Source organism: Sporobolomyces salmoneus (assembly GCF_050403485.1).
Source record: "Sporobolomyces salmoneus JCM6883 DNA, S_salmoneus_JCM6883_v1_ctg9, whole genome shotgun sequence".
In the NCBI taxonomy this organism is placed as follows: domain Eukaryota; kingdom Fungi; phylum Basidiomycota; class Microbotryomycetes; order Sporidiobolales; family Sporidiobolaceae; genus Sporobolomyces; species Sporobolomyces salmoneus.
The window spans coordinates 371,108-385,530 of record NW_027481154.1 but is presented as its reverse complement, the minus strand read 5'-3'; the positions used below and the strand labels follow the sequence as shown (position 1 = coordinate 385,530).

Here is a 14,423-nt window from a genome sequence, read left to right as displayed (position 1 = left end):
ACGAACACATTGCCATTAACGACGCAGAGAGTGAGATGGCTGCAAGCAAAGGAGGTTCAATTAAAGTTGTCGAGCTCGAGACCTTCGCGGAATCGAGACTTTCCGTTTCCGTCTTCTATGTCACTCCCTCTCTCCATCACTGCGTTTGCTACTTCTCCTCCTCTCCTTCACTCATTCACACACTCAGCACCTTCGGATTGAGAGCCTTAGGTAGAAGGTGATTTGAGAGCCGACAAAGAGAAAAAACATTCCAAAGGACGACAATTCCAAGTTCTCTTCTCTCTCTCGCCTCGACTCATCCGACCTACTCGACACGACCACTCAACCTTGTTCTCATTATCCGACGTGTTACAGGAACCACTAGGTATCGAACAGACCTTTCGAACGCTTCCGACTCTCTCGACTTCTCCAGAACAGACGCGACAAGCCTCTCTATCTTTCTCATCCATCACGACGGTCACTCTCAGGTTCTGAGTGGAAGGAAGTGATACAGCTAGGTGAGTAACGCGTATACGTCTATTCATACTCACAAAGACGGAAGCTAACGAGTTTGCCCTTGTTTCAATCTCTCCATTTCCCCCCTTTCACACAAACCTTTGTGACGGGAAAAACACAATCCCACAGCCTTGTCCCTCTTCCGCTCTCGCTTCTCTTCATTCTCTCGAGACACGAAATCAAAGGCTCTGGTAGCTAGATCGCTTGTCTAGTCCCTCCTCATCACCTTTAAACTCGATCACCCTTCCTGTACGCCCAGATCTCTCCTCTCTCTCTCTCCCTCGTTTACAGCCCACTAATACCGCATCTGAAACAGAAGCAGTCATGTCGAGTGCTACTTTGGGTTACTCATTAGTGGGAAAAGATGCAGCCGCTAAAGAACGCGAAGACCGTTTGCTCGCGGCCAAGAAGAAGGTTCGTGTTCTCATCACTCCCATTCCCTCTCTCTACACGTGTTGAAGCTGATGAGAGCCTGTGCTTTTGATACAGTTGAAGCTATACCGCGCCCGAACTTCTCAGAGAATGTCGAACGCTTCCGCCGCGACTGAATCTCCTCGCAAAGACTCGAGAAGACAATCTATCGTTCACACGGTCGGAGGTGGATCTATCTCGTCAGTGCATCATCAACATCGAAGATCGTTGTCAAAGGCGAGCATCTTGGCGGGAGAAGGGGCGAAAGTAGGAGGAGCACACGGGAAAAGGTTGTCGCGATCACGGCTTTCGAGGGGTTCAATCAGTGGATTCGCAGGGTTGAGTAACGGCAAAGTAGGAGGAGGAGGACACGGTCACACGAGGTCGAGGGCTTCAATCTCAATCTCAATGTCGAATCCGAATTCTCAACCGACGGAGGAATCGACTCCTACTCTTCGATCTTCGACAGCTCTCCCCGCTCCTTCAAGTTGGCAACAACCACAGAACGCATTTCCTTCTTCTTCTTCTGAACCTTCTCGTCCATTATCGACTCAACTTTCGAACGTTCCACTTCGATCGACTTCTCCCCTTCCACCTCCCCCAGCTCCCGGACCTCGTCCTCCTCAACAACACGGTCGACATGGTTCACGGCATACTCGAAGATCTTCCGTATCGAACTTCAGAGAATCCCTCGAGATCGTCTCGGGAGCGAACCTTCCCCTTCCCGCGAGTTTACATTCGACCGTCTCCTCGTTTTCAGCCCCAGCAACAACCCACGGAGGAGGATCCGTCTCGCCTTCTTCTGCCGCTTCTCGTTCTCCCTTACCCCCACCTCCACCTTCACTACCCGTCTGGTCTAGTGACCCTCGTCAAGTGCTCGAAGCTCTGAAAGAACGAGGTCGAATTGAAGACGAAGATGACATGATGTCGCCGGAACAAACTCGACAATCTGCCCTAGAAGCGCTCGAAGGCCGTGTCTCTGCTCCTTCGCCCGTCATCTCACTCGGAACCGAACAACCTGGTGAACTCCTCTCGGCTCCTCCTCCCGCTTCTGGTACGGCTCTCAGTCCTTTACCTCCGACGATGAATGGATTCTCTTCTTCGACGAGTCCGATGATTGGGTTGGGAGTTGGAATGGGAATGAATGGGAAGAGGAGTAGTTGGGGGACTCAAGCTGGAAGTGGAGCGGGATTGGTTACGATCGCAGGGGGACAAGGGGCGATGGAATTGGGTGGAATCGAGGAAGAAGACGAAGAGGAGGAGGAGGAACGAAGAACTTCAACCCCGGTATCGTCCCCGAAACGAATCATCTCGTCGGCTTCTCCTCGAAAGCGAACGGAAAGCAATCGATCGAAAAAAGATGAAGCCGCTCCCGCTCCTCCTCGCCGTTCGTCAATTCGTCCTCTCTCCCTCTCGATGTCCTCTTCGTTCTCGGCAGATGGACCCCCTCCAACTTCTCCTTTCGGACTCCGAGTTCCGAGCGGTCCTCCTTCTCCCGTCGACGAACGAACGGCTCATTCTCCCGGCGAGAAACGACATATCTCCGTTTTCCACTCGGTTGCAGCATCTCAACTCGGCAACGGTCTCCCTACCTCCCCTCTCCCTTCGAACGGTTCTCCTCAACAACGAGGCGGACTTCGCTCTCTCTCGATCGGCACGAACGCTTCAAATTCAACTGCTTCTCTCCTCGATCGACGATTCCCTTCGAGACCAGCTTCCGTCGCATACGGCAACACGTCGATGCAACCTACTCCTCGACGATCTTCTCCTCTTCCTCCTCCTCCCGCGACTCTCAAACGCTCCTCAATCTCGTATCGCACGGATCCTTCGACTCCCGAATCACAAAAACGTACTTCTCGATCTTCCGTCGCTCTCGTTAGTCCTACCGTCTCGACTTCGACTTATTCGAGTTTCCCTTTCGGTGTCACTGGAGGATTCGGAGATCTCGAAGTCGACGAGGAACTCGATCAAGAATCTCGACCAACCTCGTTCGCCCACCACGATGGAGTCGACAACACTTCTGCGCTCGAAGCCGAAATCGTTTCTCTCCGTTCTCAATTCGAACGAACCGAACTTCGTTGCTCCGACCTCGAATCGACTCACGCTCTCGAAATTTCCGAATTCGAAAAGAAAGCGTCTCTCGAAGCGAACGAGCTGCGATCCCGAATCTCTGAACTCGAACGACTGCTCGACGACGAACGGAACGCTCGAAGACTCGAATTGGAAGGACTCGAACGCGCTGCTTCGATGGCGAAAGAAGCGATGGCCGATTTGACCGACGAACGAGATTCGTTGAGAGAAGACGTTGATGGTTGGAGAACGAGGTGTAACAAACTCGAGACGACGTTGAAGAAGGGAAGGGAGGATGAGGCGTTGGCGGAAGCGCAGGGGAAATTGATTGGAGAGATGAGGGATCAGATTTATACGCTCGTCGCGGCGTTGGAACGTGAGAGGGGTGAACATGGAGAGACGAGGAAGGAAGTCGAGAGGATGTTAGAGGAACGAATGAGGGGGGTTACGAACGCCGTCGCGGAAGTTCAGTCAAGTCCTCAACAACCTCAACTTCAGCAGTCGAAACCTCCTCAAACGATCTCTTCGCAACAGCCTCAACGATCCGACAGTGTCGCTCTCGACATGGGAATGATCTACGAGGACGATGACGACGACGACGAGGAGTCTTCTCTCGGTCATTACCATCAATCGAAAACGACTTCCGACGCGAGCATGCTTTCCGGTTCTTCCTTCCGACACTCGTTCTCCGGCAACACTACCGAAGACACTTCTCTCGGTACTGACCTCGAAGACTCTTACTCGAACAAGATTGGTTCGCCACGATCAAACCATTCGTCGGTCAACAGTCTCCCTTCGACGTTCGGCTCGGCTCCCAACTCTGTTCGCGGTCGCGATTCCGACGTCGTCGCTGCTCTCGGTCAACTCGATACGCTCGCAGAAGAAGACGAGGAGGACGAGGAAGCCGCTCTCGGTGGCAACTCGTTGTCTCACGAGGATCGCATTCGTTTGGATTCGGCTGGATCTCAACTCTCGACTTCGACGGGCTCGGACGTCATGCCTCGAACTCCAGACAAGGCTTCGAGCGAACACAACCGTTCTCACTCTTTCATTCGTCACTGGAGTGTAAGTTTTGCTCTTTCCTTTCTCTCTCGGATGATCTGAAACTGATCTCTTCTCGTTCTTTTCGACACAGTTCCCGAAAGGAAGCATTTGCTCATCACGAGTTTCGTACGAAGAGGAAGATTCGTCGTTTTTCGGTTACAACAAACACGATTCTCTCCCTCCTCTTCCCATCTCGGAAAACATTCTCCCTCCTTTCCTCACGGCGAGTCTCGACGTCGACGAAGATACCTTCAACTTCTTCCCTCACCAATCTCGAGACTCGACCTCTTCCCACGCTCGTCGACCTTCTTTCCCTCGACCCCTCGATCGAATGAACCCTCACGCTCGTCGATTCTCTGGACAATACGCGATGAAAGCTCCTCCCGTCTCTCCTTCGGCTCTCGTCACCGTCGCACTCTCTAATCAACAGCAACAACAACCACGAGCTCCGATTCGATCGTCGAACGCCTCGATCTCTTCCTCTGCTTCGGTACCGACTGGCAAATCCCTCTCTCGACTCTCCTTTGGCGCTCTCATCGGTTCGCTCGGTGGCTGGTCCCCAGCGAATTCCGAAAGTGCTTCGTCCCTTCCCGCTCCTGCAACTGCGAAACTTGGTCTCGCGAACGCACCGCTTCTCGAAGAGGCGGAAGAAGAAGAGGAGGAGGAAGAAGACGATGACGAAGAGGGACAAGAGGAAGACGTTTTCATTACGACGACCGCTCATGGGACTCCTCGACAATTGCAACATCAAAACCAAAGGCCGATGCGTTACATCAAACCTACGGAAGTTCCTCGACCTATCGCCGCTCGACTCGGTCTACTCAACTTTGTCGGTTCCGCATGTTGTTCCGAACGACCCGTCTTTGTGGTCTAAACCCTCCCATTCCCTCGCCCTCGATCTCGATCTCGCTAGATACCAAATCTCCTCTCTCTCGTTCTCTCTCACTCACGATCATTCTAATTTCCCCCTTTTAACGTTTTACCCATATAAACTTGTATCTTTTCTATTTCCTGCTTTCGTATATCGTTTCTTCTCCCCTAAACAGCAGTATCTTCTCTATCTATCGCACCTTGTTGATTTTACTTATTACTTTTCTCTCTCTCGCTGTCTCGCTGAATCGTTTCGACCTGAAGAAGAGAAAGCCTTTGCAACCTCGTTTGACTTCACGATATTACATTCGTTCGTCCGTTGCTTGTTGACACGAGAGAAGAGAGTCCAACGAAGGAGAGATTCTAGTTTGCTTTCACACAATTTCTACTTTACAAACTTTCCCGAATTTATTCTTTCTGCAAATCGAAATAGAACGGAAACTATCTATTTACTCTACTCTACGCACTACACGTAAGCTTGTCCTGCCACAGCGCTCAACAGCATAGAATCCACCGGTTCCTTCTCGAGTCTCTTCTCCAACTCCTTGAAGAACCTCAACCCGAGTTTATTCTCCTTCGCTTTATCCCTTAAAGCTTGTTCCTCATCATCATCGGCAACGAGGGAAGCCGGGTACATCCCCAACGGATCGAGACCAGAATAATCAATCTTGAGAGTTCCGAGTTCCTTGTCGGCGAGAGAGAAATCGATTCGTTGGTTCTTTGCTCGTTGTTCTTCTCGGAGTGCGGCGGAGAAGGAGGATGGGTCGAGTTGGATAGTGACCGAGAGAGGGAATCGGTTGATCCCGTAACTTGCGACGGATTTGACGTGATGTCGGATCATGCCTCGTTCAGGTGCTCTTGGTAAATCTGTGAGCAGACGGTCGTCCTAGTCAGTTCCGCTCAACCTTTGGGGAAGTCTTTGTTTCGAAGGTCAGCTCACCCCAAGAAACGACATCAGCTTCGAAAGCGATTACGGGCCAGATCACACCAGGATGTTCGAGGACAAGATCGATCGACCTCCTCATGTTGACGACGTCGAGATGAGACTTCTCGACCATGACTTTGAAGTCTGACCAAGGCGAGACGTAGTTCGGGGCGACGGGATGAAGTGGAACTTTGTAAGTAGTCAAGAATTGACCGATCGGGTAGCTGAATCCCACGACATTACGAATCAGTCACGATAACGCTGAAAGCGAGATGAGGGCGGGAACTAACATGATATCCCAATCGACGCTCAGATCACTCGCGACGGTAGGTTCAGGAACTTGACCTTGAGGAATGAGACCATGAGTCGCAGAAGTGACGAGGTCGAGGAAAGGGTTCCCGTCAATCGAAGCGACGTGTGCGTGGAATTCTGACGGAGTCGTCGAGGTGTTTTCCATGTGAAGGACGAAGATTCGTTTAGGGTGTTGAGCGTCGTAAGGAGACCAAGAGGAACGGGTGAAGAAGGACAAGGAAATGATTGTTGTGAGAGTGAAGAGAACGACGAGTCGAGCGGTGAAGGATGCTCCGAATCGATGAATGAAAGGGAGGAACTAGAGAAAGAAGCGACGGTCACTGTCAGCGCCGGATGAAGGGAGGAAACAGCTGAGACGTACCATAGGAACGATCAGGAACCCGACTGCCGAGGTAAGAGTAGCGATGATGAAATCAACTGGTGCGTCGGCTCCGAGTCGACCAGTCAACGGAACGAATAGGTCAAGGAACCCGATGATTCCCTCGACTCCCAACAAGATTGGCAAGATTTGTCCAGCGATATACGTGATGAGGTTGACCGATTTCTCTTCTCGGCCTTGGTCGCGGTGAAGGACATAGTCGTTTAGACAGAGAGCGAGGAGGGATCCAGCTGAACCGATCGCGAAGAGGTAAGATGATCCGACTCCTGCAGCGTGACCGAGCAACATGAACGTCGTGTAGTAGATGACAAGTCCGACTAACGAAGAGTGCTCGAGGAGGGAAGATTCGGATCGATCTTGAGCGATGGTAGCGAGAGGTGAACGAAGTCGGTTCGAGACGAAGAAGTATTGGTAGAGAACGATACCGAGCAGTGCCGGGGGACCGTAGACCACGAGAGGGAGAGCTTCGTTGCGGAACCTGTCGATGGAAAGGGTCTCAGCTCCTCGAGTTCGTTCTGGGACGGTCAAAGAGGACTACTGACCAGCTCATCGCTCGACCCATAACGACGCTCGTAAACGCGGCGCCGAGGTTTGCGCCGATGACTCCCGACAACAGACTTCCAAGTACTCCGAATGCGCTCAAGAGGTAAGTCTTGCGCTTGTTCTCCCAATCGACCCGATCGTAAAGGACCAAACTGACGATTCCTGCGAGGAGGGTGTAGAGGATCGTCGCTTGATATCTCGTGTAGACGATGAAGATCTTTCCTCCTAAGGCCGAGAAGAAGATGAGGGCTGAAACGGGAGTTTTGGGCAAGATTGGAGTCGCGAGAGGAGAATTTCCGAGCGTCGTTTCGTTACTCGTGAAGTAGGTGAGTAAGGCCAGTGTCGATTCACCCATGTGTTGTACGGAACCGGGTTGAATCGATTCGAAGCGATCTAGTCGAGTATGGTAGTAATACGAGCGTTGAACGAGCGCCATGTCGAGTCCTGTCAGGTTACCGTATTCTGCGAATTGGCGGAAATCCGTGCTGTTCATCCACGGAGTTGGTCAATGTTTTGCTCAGATGAACAGGGAGTCCGAAGGAGGCGTACTCGGAGAGAATAAGACCGGTTTGAAAGATTTCCGATGCGATGATAGTAGCGTAAGGAGTCGGAGTTCTTGCAAGAGCTCGAACCATTTCCTGTCAGAGACGACGTTCAAGGTCAGATCGATGCCTCCTCGAGCACGCAGGAAGGAGCCTTACTTCGCTGGTTGCCTGGAACGTGATCTCTTTTCCGTCGGTACCGCACGCTTCGAGATTAATGACACCTCTGACAGTATCCTTGAGAGGGTGTTGAGTGATGAAGACTAGAACCGAGAAGAACGTCAGAGGAAGTTTAGAAGGAGAGATCAAAGAGTAGCTCGTTACTCACGATGTGAAGCATCTTGTAAACTCTCTTCCGCTCCGTTGAATACTGTTCGAGATGGAGTCGTCAACATCGTCTCTCGGCGGGAAGGGACAGAGATAGCTTACGGAAGACGACCGAGTTCGTCAACCTCCTCTTTCCGAGAGCCATAACCCTCATACTCTCCAACATTGCCGCGACACCTACCAGATCATCTGCGGCTCCCGGCGATGGTAACGTCGAATCGGTGTGAGCATTGACGAGAATCGCATTCGCTTTCGTACTGGGAGTTCCATCGCTCAACCTAACGACGATATTCGAGATCCCAAAGTATTTCTTCCACACCATCTTGTCCATGAAATCGAACAAATGACTCCCATCTCCAATCTGATGCCAAACTTCCAACTGCATTCCTCCGTTCGGATGTTGTTCGACCATTTCTCTTCGGATCTCTTCGATCGCCGCGAGGAGGTATTCGTCCGTACGTTGCATCTCTTTCGTACCGACGATTCGGTAGCGTGGGGTGGAGTCGACGTCGTTGTAACTCGCGAGATCTTTGATGTATTTCATGGCTCGTCCTTCAGAGAAAATCGGAGTTTGAGTCGAGAGATCCCATTCTTGCACTTCCGGAGTTGGCAGCTTATAGTGGAGGTGTACCGAGGTGTATGTGAGGAGGGAGAGGATCGGTAAGAGGATCAAGAGGGAGGGAAACAGGCCGAGAGGAGCACGAGAAGTCGGGTGGTGAGATTGAGGTTTTGTTCTCCGTAGAGCTGTCGAGTCGGAGATTGACATCCCCTCGATCGGTGCCGGAAGTGTCGCAGCTGTTCTGAGTGAGGTGAGAGAGGGAAAGAAGAGCTCTGAGAAAGTTTCATCTCTTTCGGCCATTTACTCCATCTCGTCATTATGCCAGTGAGTCGTTCGAAGGTCGTATGAGCTCTTGAGGGTACTGACTTTAGTTGCCGAGGCTTCGTAGGTGACAGAAACTCCTCCTTGTCAAGTATGACCTCACTCTTCCCTTTCCCTCTCATCTCGTCTCTGCTGACATTGGCGCGTTCTCGTGCAGACTGAAGCCTGTGCGATCCAGTAAGCTCCCTGGCATCTCTCCACGCCGTCAATCTCGGACAACGTTTTGACACCGTTCGAGCTTTCGCAGAACCTGCCTCGCTCGCCAGAACTTTCAACAACCTCAATGCGATCGAGAAATCATGGCGCTCTATGCATGTTGCGAAAAGATGTACAAACTGGATACGACGAAACGGAGTACTGCGTGTCCGGCCGAATCTAACTTGAAGGAGAAACTGAAAGCAATGAGGGAAAAACGGTGATCAAGAAGCGATACAAGGGGTTATTCCAGGGAGCGCTGTAGCGCAGAGTACTGTACATGTATAAATCCAGTATATAGACATTGATCGTAGGGATGAAGGCCGTTAAGGAGCGGAGAGAACGAGAGTCATAAAAGTTTCGTACGAGATATTGACCCAGCCATCTCGATCTGTATCGACGCCTTTGAACGATTCGGATAGCTGTCGTACCGTCACACAACATCTGACGAATCGGTCTAAAGGAAGACAATACGTTAGGACCGTCGAGCGAAGGGAAGGAGCTTGAAAGCTTACCGAAAGTGATTCCTTGCGGATTCGCCGGAGGTCGAGCGTAGTTACCGTACCCTTGTGCTGGTTTGTGTACTGCCGTAGGAGGATCTATATAGATACGTGGACGTCAGTGATCGCCACAAGTGTTGAACAAGGGAGCACGGACTGACTGAATTTCCTTTGCAACAGATTGATCAATTGAGGACTCAAGTTGTAGCCAAACGTCGAAAGCGCGTTCGCTAGTTCTGCAGGTTCAATCGTTCCCGAACGGTCTCGATCGAATTGACGGAATACGCTATCGTATTCGAACGAGAACAAGTCAGTTATCGCAAAAAGGCAGAAAGGTAGAAGAGTCGCGCGCACTTCTGCCATTCCTTGATGTAATTCCACAGACCCTGGAACTCTCCGAATCCGATCGTTCCTGAGCCATCAACGTCGAATAGACGCATAAGCATTGAGACCGTTTGGTCGTCGAAAGGCTGCCAATCTCCGTTGACGAGGGCTTGTTTGAGCTCAATTTGGGTGATGAACCCCGATCTAGCAGCAAAGGGAGGAAGAGCTCGTATAAGTCTCGCAGGCGCAAGCTACCCTCGATGCGAGAATGGACTCACCGATCGAGGTCTACAGCATCGAACCAAGCTCGTAGAGGCGGTTCGCTAGATTGCGCATGACCCTGATATCCACCTTGACTACCTACAGGAGGGTAACCGCCTCCTTGAGCTTGCTGGTTGTACTGCATTGAGGGTGTTTGTTGATAATGCTGAGGAGGAGGTTGGGAAGAGTTGAGCGTGTGAGCTGGTGGGTAAGGAGAGGCTGCTGGAGGTTGTGTAGGCTTCGAAGGAGATGTCTTGCTGAAGAGAGGCATGAGCCGGCGACAGGAAGGAGCAAAGAGTGATCGAGGCGATGAAAGCGATTCGAACCCTTCTCTGGCTCCTTCCTCTACCTGCACCTTGTTGAACTCACTCTAGTCCGCTCTCAACGTCAAGCACTCCGCTCGAACCATCACGGGGTCGCCTGAACTTTTCAACACTCAACTTCTTTTTCTTCACTTTCATCTCTCAGCCTTCAGCACCTCACTCCTCGACCTACTTGAATGGCCAAAAGCAAATCGAAATCAAAGTCAGCTCCGGCGGTACCTGCTGCGCCTTCATCGAACTGGAAAGCGCTCAAATCTGCAAGTTCTCCCCCCTCTTCTTCCTCTCTCATCGGCCCTTCCGCTGACTATTGCGCACTCCGTACTCCGTGCAGGCTATCAAACCCAATATCGACTCTCCAGACAAGTCACTCAAGCGTAAACGCCGACATTCGTCAGTTTCTACCGATATTTCGATTCCTTCAACTTCGACAAGTAAAGGAAAGGAGAAGGAGTCAGACAAGCAGAAAGCGTTGGATGAGAACGCGATCAGAGAGAAAGGTCTAGCGTCAAAGAAGGAGAAGAAGATGGTACCGGTGGAGGAAATCATGGCCGGTGGAAAAGGAGATTGGCAGAAAGAGTCAGTTTATTCTCTTCGATCCTGTCGCATTCGGATAGACAGTGACTGTTCGTTGTATTTTTTCTCTCGCTCGCAGAACTGGGCACTATCTCGGTACGTTCCAGCGTCATCTTCTCGAGAGCTCGAAACGCAAACTGACGCTGCTCGTTATTCTGTGCAACAGCTCTCGATTGTGAGATGGTAGGAGTCGGACCATCAGGAGTCGAGTCGACCCTCGCAAGGGTCTCCATCGTGAATTATCATGGACACACAGTGATGGATCGATTCGTGAGACCACGAGAAAAAGTGACAGATTACAGGACTTGGGTTTCTGGAGTGAGGGAGGAAGATCTGAGAAATGGTGAGTGGTGACGAGCGAAAACAGGTCGGAGTCTCGGTATCGACTTACTGACTTGTATTCGGCTTGATCCATTCACAGCGCCGAGTTTCCAGGAGGTTCAGAAAGAAGTCGCGGAATTATTGAAAGATCGGATTCTGGTTGGACATGCTTTGTCGAACGATACAAACGTGAGTTACTCGTTGCTGGTGATGTATTTTGCGCTGTTCCGCTGACGTCGTAACGGCTCTGTCGTCCCCTTTTCTGCCTTTTCTCCGAACCCGCAGGTTCTACTGCTCTCCCACCCTTGGCACATGACTCGAGATACTTCAAACTACTCACCTCTACAAGGTTTAACGAAAACCAAGAAACCTTCGTTGAGAACTCTCGCGAAATTAGTGCTCGGAGTGGACATTCAAGCTGGCGAGCATTCATCTGTGAGCTTTCTCCCCTCTTTCAATTTCGCGCACAATCTCGAGCCCTGAACTGATCCTCCATTGGTCCGCTACTTCTAGGTAACGGACGCTCGAGCAACCATGGCGATCTATCGATCCCAAAAATCCGCCTGGGAAGATTCACTCCTCAAACACACTCACCCCGTACTCCTCACTACAACGACCACCTCTCTCCTCTCTCTCGATTACGCAAAGATCTCTCTGACGGGAGTAGGGAAGAAGAAGAATCTAGCTGGAGCTGGAGGAGCGTTCGGAGTGAGCACGATTCTGAGACACGTCAGGAATGAGAGAGAATTACTCGAGGCGAATGGAGGGACTGGAGAAGGGGATGAAGAGGAGGGAGAGATTGACGAGGAGAAGGAAGAAGAATTGGAGAGGGAACGGAGGAAGAAGAGGAGGACGGAGAAAGATGGAGATATGGTTTTGGGATTCGATTTTGAGAAACCTAAACCGCAACGGTCAGCACCGCCGGTTGAAGTCCCGAAGGCGAACGGTGCAGCAGGGAAGAAGGCTGGGGGCGGGAATCGGAAAGGAGGAGCTTCTGCGGGAGGAGGAGGAGAAAAGAAGTATGGAGCGATCAAAGGTGGAGGGGTCTCGTTCAAAGGTGATAGGGAGAAGAGACCGCAGAGTAAAAGTGGATGGTGGGAAGAAGATTGAGAGTAGATTGACGTACTCTGGTCTCTTGCTGGCGAAAGTGGAACTTGAGAAAGCAATTTTGCATTTTCGATTTCTTCCTGTTTCGTTCGAGCGACAAAGTCTTCGCCCGCTGCAAAAGCGTGGTTGTTCACGCTCCGTTACTGGACCGTAGACAGCGAGCTATACACGAGCGAGCACCTTTGGTGATCTTTGCGCGCGAAACCGAAATCTCGCACCTTGTTCTTCGTCACCTCGTCCTGTCAACAACCTCACCGCAGCATCCGAACCACTGTTCTTTGTGAGTCTCTGATGCCCTCTCTTGTGCGCTTGCGAGCGAGATTAGAAACATGAAAGGTCCAATTCGGATTCAACCGCCGAGACGACTCTTACGAGGGCTTTACGGCTGCGTTGAAGTTGAAGATCCCTATACAACTACACTTGACATGATTCGCTGCAGCTCCCAATCGTCCAGCTGAATGTATGCTGACCACCTCGAGCCTGAAGAAAACAGCTCGACGTTCGACTTCTCTCTCTTCTCTTCCCTTCACTTCAATCTCGACCACCAGTGTTACTCGACCCTTTCTCACGTTAGTCTCACTTTTCATCTTTCGCACACCTCTCTCAATCGGCGTCTCCCCCCTTCGCTCCATCGACAAGACTACAACACTTTTTATTTCGAAACAACAAACCTAAGCAACTTGACAAAGTTTGAGGAAACAACTATATATCGGATATGTCTTCAACCCTAGGATCGATCACCTTACAGCAGCAGCAAAGAATGAGAAAGGGAAACATGAGGGAGGTCGAATTCGCATGTTCTGACACTTTTTTCTCCCTTCTCCTTCTCGACAGAATATGCTTCTGCTTCAGATGGTCACTTAGCTCGGTTAGTCTCTCTTTCACTCTTTCGGTCTGCTGCAAGTCGAGAAGGGCGGTATCACAGCGTAGGATGGGAAAACGAACGGAGACTTTCATCTTCGGAGAGAGTCGTCTGGTTTGATTGCATGTGGCTTAGATGGAGGGCTCTTTCACACTTGCATTCGTCTGGCTTTCGGGCTAGACGAGTTGCGGTGGAGGAAGAGCCGCTTCGTCGCTGGGGAAAATATTCATTATTTATTCAGCTGAAGCTGCACGACTGCATCAGGCAGAGGGGAAAGCAGTATGTCAATAGTCACTTGGAACTCGTACTGACCCGATTTGCCCTCTCGTTCACAGTGCTTGAGGTTTTGTAATGCCTGAATCGACTCTCGCACCGCTTGAGCTTCTAACCCGTAAGTCCTCACTCTCCACCTCGTCGACCCCTCCACGACGCGGTAGAAGAAGAAAAGAACAGCAGCGAGCTGTGACGATACCTGTACCTAAGAGTAACTTTATGTTCTCGCCCATCCTAATCTTGTTGAGGAATTCGTACATTAAAATCAAGTTTCAGCCTTATCTGAGCTCTCCCCTTCTATCTCTTTCTTCTTCTTCTACCTCGCTCGCAAGGGTCGCGACACGCACGAATGACGGGATAGACGAAGCTGACTCGTTTTGGCTTTTTCTCGTTCGTAGAACCTTCATCTCGACTCTTCCACCTCGACGATGAACCCTGCTGTAAGTTTGAACCCCGCTCTATGTCTCGAGCAGTGATGATTTTACAAAACATATCACTATCTCAGCAAACGGATTAAACCGTGTCGATAAACTCGTCCCCTGCTAGGGACTTTGTCTTAGCTTTTCCTCGAATCATCCTCCGTGCTAAACCGAATCGTATATTGACAACGTTGTGCTTTGTCACGATCAGGCTTCTCGGCTTTTCCTATCAACTTGCTTCGACTATGTCGGCAAAACTTCCATCCATTTTCGATCCCGTTAGTCTCCATCTCTTCTTCTCATTCTCCTCTTTCGCGCTTGATGAAACCAAACCCGACGGGCGGACTTAATTATCGATGGGGACTACTTTGCCAAACGCGAGGACGTACAAACCACGCGGGTCCCGGTCGTTGAAGAGATCAATCTTTTGTTTCGGATTACTGATGCGAACCCCAACACGATTAACC

At 50.9% G+C, this 14,423-nt stretch overlaps 4 protein-coding genes across 4 annotated transcripts; 2 read left to right on the top strand and 2 right to left on the bottom strand.

Annotated features, from left to right (window-relative positions):
- Positions 1 to 819: 819 nt before the first annotated feature.
- JCM6883_005243 (uncharacterized protein) lies at positions 820 to 4,894 on the top strand (the record flags this gene model as incomplete). Its single annotated transcript, XM_076630365.1, has 3 exons — positions 820 to 909; positions 985 to 4,041; positions 4,112 to 4,894. The coding sequence occupies 3 exons, from the start codon at positions 820 to 822 to the stop codon at positions 4,892 to 4,894; spliced, it is 3,930 nt and encodes a 1,309-aa protein (XP_076489757.1).
- A 462-nt stretch (positions 4,895 to 5,356) lies between these two features.
- On the bottom strand, positions 5,357 to 8,684 carry PFF1 (Pff1p; the record flags this gene model as incomplete). Its single annotated transcript, XM_076630364.1, has 9 exons — positions 5,357 to 5,757; positions 5,831 to 6,039; positions 6,106 to 6,425; positions 6,489 to 6,984; positions 7,049 to 7,534; positions 7,599 to 7,687; positions 7,751 to 7,854; positions 7,920 to 7,961; positions 8,021 to 8,684. The coding sequence occupies 9 exons, from the start codon at positions 8,682 to 8,684 to the stop codon at positions 5,357 to 5,359; spliced, it is 2,811 nt and encodes a 936-aa protein (XP_076489756.1).
- A 635-nt stretch (positions 8,685 to 9,319) lies between these two features.
- On the bottom strand, positions 9,320 to 10,349 carry PEF1 (Pef1p; the record flags this gene model as incomplete). Its single annotated transcript, XM_076630363.1, has 5 exons — positions 9,320 to 9,450; positions 9,509 to 9,592; positions 9,655 to 9,779; positions 9,848 to 10,021; positions 10,096 to 10,349. The coding sequence occupies 5 exons, from the start codon at positions 10,347 to 10,349 to the stop codon at positions 9,320 to 9,322; spliced, it is 768 nt and encodes a 255-aa protein (XP_076489755.1).
- Positions 10,350 to 10,577: 228 nt separating this feature from the next.
- On the top strand, positions 10,578 to 12,405 carry REX4 (putative 3'-5' exonuclease; the record flags this gene model as incomplete). Its single annotated transcript, XM_076630362.1, has 7 exons — positions 10,578 to 10,658; positions 10,733 to 10,977; positions 11,054 to 11,070; positions 11,141 to 11,317; positions 11,396 to 11,484; positions 11,581 to 11,730; positions 11,809 to 12,405. 7 exons carry the CDS (start codon positions 10,578 to 10,580, stop codon positions 12,403 to 12,405), a joined length of 1,356 nt encoding a protein of 451 aa, XP_076489754.1.
- Positions 12,406 to 14,423: the final 2,018 nt, after the last annotated feature.